At 44.7% G+C, this 2,500-nt stretch overlaps 1 protein-coding gene across 1 annotated transcript in view; it reads left to right on the top strand.

The window, feature by feature from the left end:
* The window catches only part of strc1 (stereocilin 1), a 77,119-nt gene that overhangs the window by 47,316 nt on the left and 27,303 nt on the right, over positions 1 to 2,500 (top strand). Inside the window, exon 25 of the mRNA XM_063189948.1 lies at positions 1,081 to 1,221. Coding sequence (XP_063046018.1) covers positions 1,081 to 1,221 — 141 coding nt within the window. The remainder of the gene's footprint in view (positions 1 to 1,080; positions 1,222 to 2,500) is intronic.

Here is a 2,500-nt window from a genome sequence, read left to right as displayed (position 1 = left end):
CACACACACACACACACACACACACACACACACACACACACACACACACACACACACACACACACACACACACACACACACACACACACACAGTTACCTGAGTAGAGTACAGACACACACTCACACACAGTTGGCTGTACACACTCATTCGGCACCTCAGTATCCGGCTCCTGGATCTGAGTAACTGGATCTGAGTGTGGTGTCGCTCCAGTTCAACTGACCAGTCAGAGCCATTCTAGCTTAACTCTACTTATCTCACTCTCAACCAGGGCTCTAATTTAACCCCAGCCAACCGGCCAAATGCTGGTGAATATTCAATTTGGCTGCTAGAAAAGAAAACCTACTTGACTGATAGTGAGTGTATGTTTTGGGTAGGAAGATTTAATATCTACTAGCCAACTTTGCTAGTGATGAAAAAAGTGAATTTATAGCGCTGCTCGCAACCCCTCAACACCATGCTAGCCAGGCTTCTTGACCTACCCGTTACTAGCTGTTCATTGTTTTTATGGAAAATCACTGCAATAAAATAAATATTTTTTAAAAAGTCATTGCCGCTTTTTAGTAGCGGAAGTCAGGTGGGTCAACCACAGCTAATTCCACTATTGCATGGATGAAATTATATATTTTTTTTTTTTTGCTGGATTATAGAAAAAAAGATGTATTCCTTGTAAATGATGTTTTAAAAGGAATTAATAGGCCAACTTCAGAGAATACTGACCTTACAGTAGTTGTGGTTACGCCACCCTGACGTCTACAGTAGTTATGGTTACGCCACCCTGACGTCTACTTTTAAAAATGTGAATGGCTCACCTGATAACTCTGTTGCTGATGACAAGTGGTCTAGTCGAAAACATATCAAATACCAAAGAGCTTTTTGTTTTGTTTGTGCTAATGACCTTTTGACCTTTGACCTCTGCAGGGGTCAATTCATCAATCTATCAATCAATCACAACAATAACAGTAATCACTACTGTGATATTAGCATATTAAAAATAATAAAAAATAAAGAATGAATATTAATGTTATTATATAAAAATCCTCAACATCTGTTTGTTCTGCTGTGACCTTTGCCCTCTGCAGGGGTCGCCAGAGGTCACCAAGTGGCTGGATAAGCTGGAGGCCTTGTTGCCTGTCACCCCCCTGCTCAGCCTGCACATCCGCCGCGGGCAACTCATCGCCAACATCACCACAACATGCAACAAAACCTGGAACACACAACAGGTAACACACACACACACACACACACACACACACACACACACACACACACACACACACACACACACACAGGTAAGACCATCATCATGCTCCAAAGCCTGGAATACACAACAGGTAACAGTAACACCATAACAACACAAGACACACCAAAGCATAACAACACACCATAACGACACACACCAAAGCCTGGCATACACAACAGGTAACACCATCATAATATCACACTTGGCTTATTGGCCGGTAACGCTGGTTACGTGTTGAAAACCCTCCCCAGAGAAGCGTAATCAGACCATTCGTGGATTACGAAGTAATTCAAAATGAATGGTCTGGCCTGTCTATCGGGCTTTAGGCTAGGCTAGAATAGGCATATTGGCACAGGTGTATGCCAGGCTAGAATAGGCATATTGGCACAGGTGTATGCCAGGCTAGAATAGGCATATTGGCACAGGTGTATGCTAGGCTAGAATAGGCATATTGGCACAGGTGTATGCCAGGCTAGAATAGGCATATTGGCACAGGTGTATGCCAGGCTAGAATATGCATATTGGCACAGGTGTATGCCAGGCTAGAATAGGCATATTGGCACAGGTGTATGCCAGGCTAGAATAGGCATATTGGCACAGGTGTATGCCAGGCTAGAATAGGCATATTGGCACAGGTGTATGCCAGGCTAGAATAGGCATATTGGCACAGGTGTATGCCAGGCTAGAATAGGCATATTGGCACAGGTGTATGCCAGGCTAGAATAGGCATATTGGCACAGGTGTATGCCAGGCTAGAATAGGCATATTGGCACAGGTGTATGCCAGGCTAGAATAGGCATATTGGCACAGGTGTATGCCAGGCTAGAATAGGCATATTGGCACAGGTGTATGCCAGGCTAGAATAGGCATATTGGCACAGGTGTATGCCAGGCTAGAATAGGCATATTGGCACAGGTGTATGCCAGGCTAGAATAGGCATATTGGCACAGGTGTATGCCAGGCCAGAATAGGCATATTGGCACAGGTGTATGCCAGGCCAGAATAGGCATATTGGCACAGGTGTATGCCAGGCTAGAATAGGCATATTGGCACAGGTGTATGCCAGGCTAGAATAGGCATATTGGCACAGGTGTATGCCAGGCTAGAATAGGCATATTGGCACAGGTGTATGCCAGGCTAGAATAGGCATATTGGCACAGGTGTATGCCAGGCTAGAATAGGCATATTGGCACAGGTGTATGCCAGGCTAGAATAGGCATATTGGCACAGGTGTATGCCAGGCTAGAATAGGCATATTG

This window comes from Engraulis encrasicolus, chromosome 23, assembly GCF_034702125.1.
Source record: "Engraulis encrasicolus isolate BLACKSEA-1 chromosome 23, IST_EnEncr_1.0, whole genome shotgun sequence".
Taxonomy (NCBI): Eukaryota; Metazoa; Chordata; class Actinopteri; order Clupeiformes; family Engraulidae; genus Engraulis; species Engraulis encrasicolus.
This window is presented reverse-complemented; position numbering and strand designations above follow the sequence as displayed.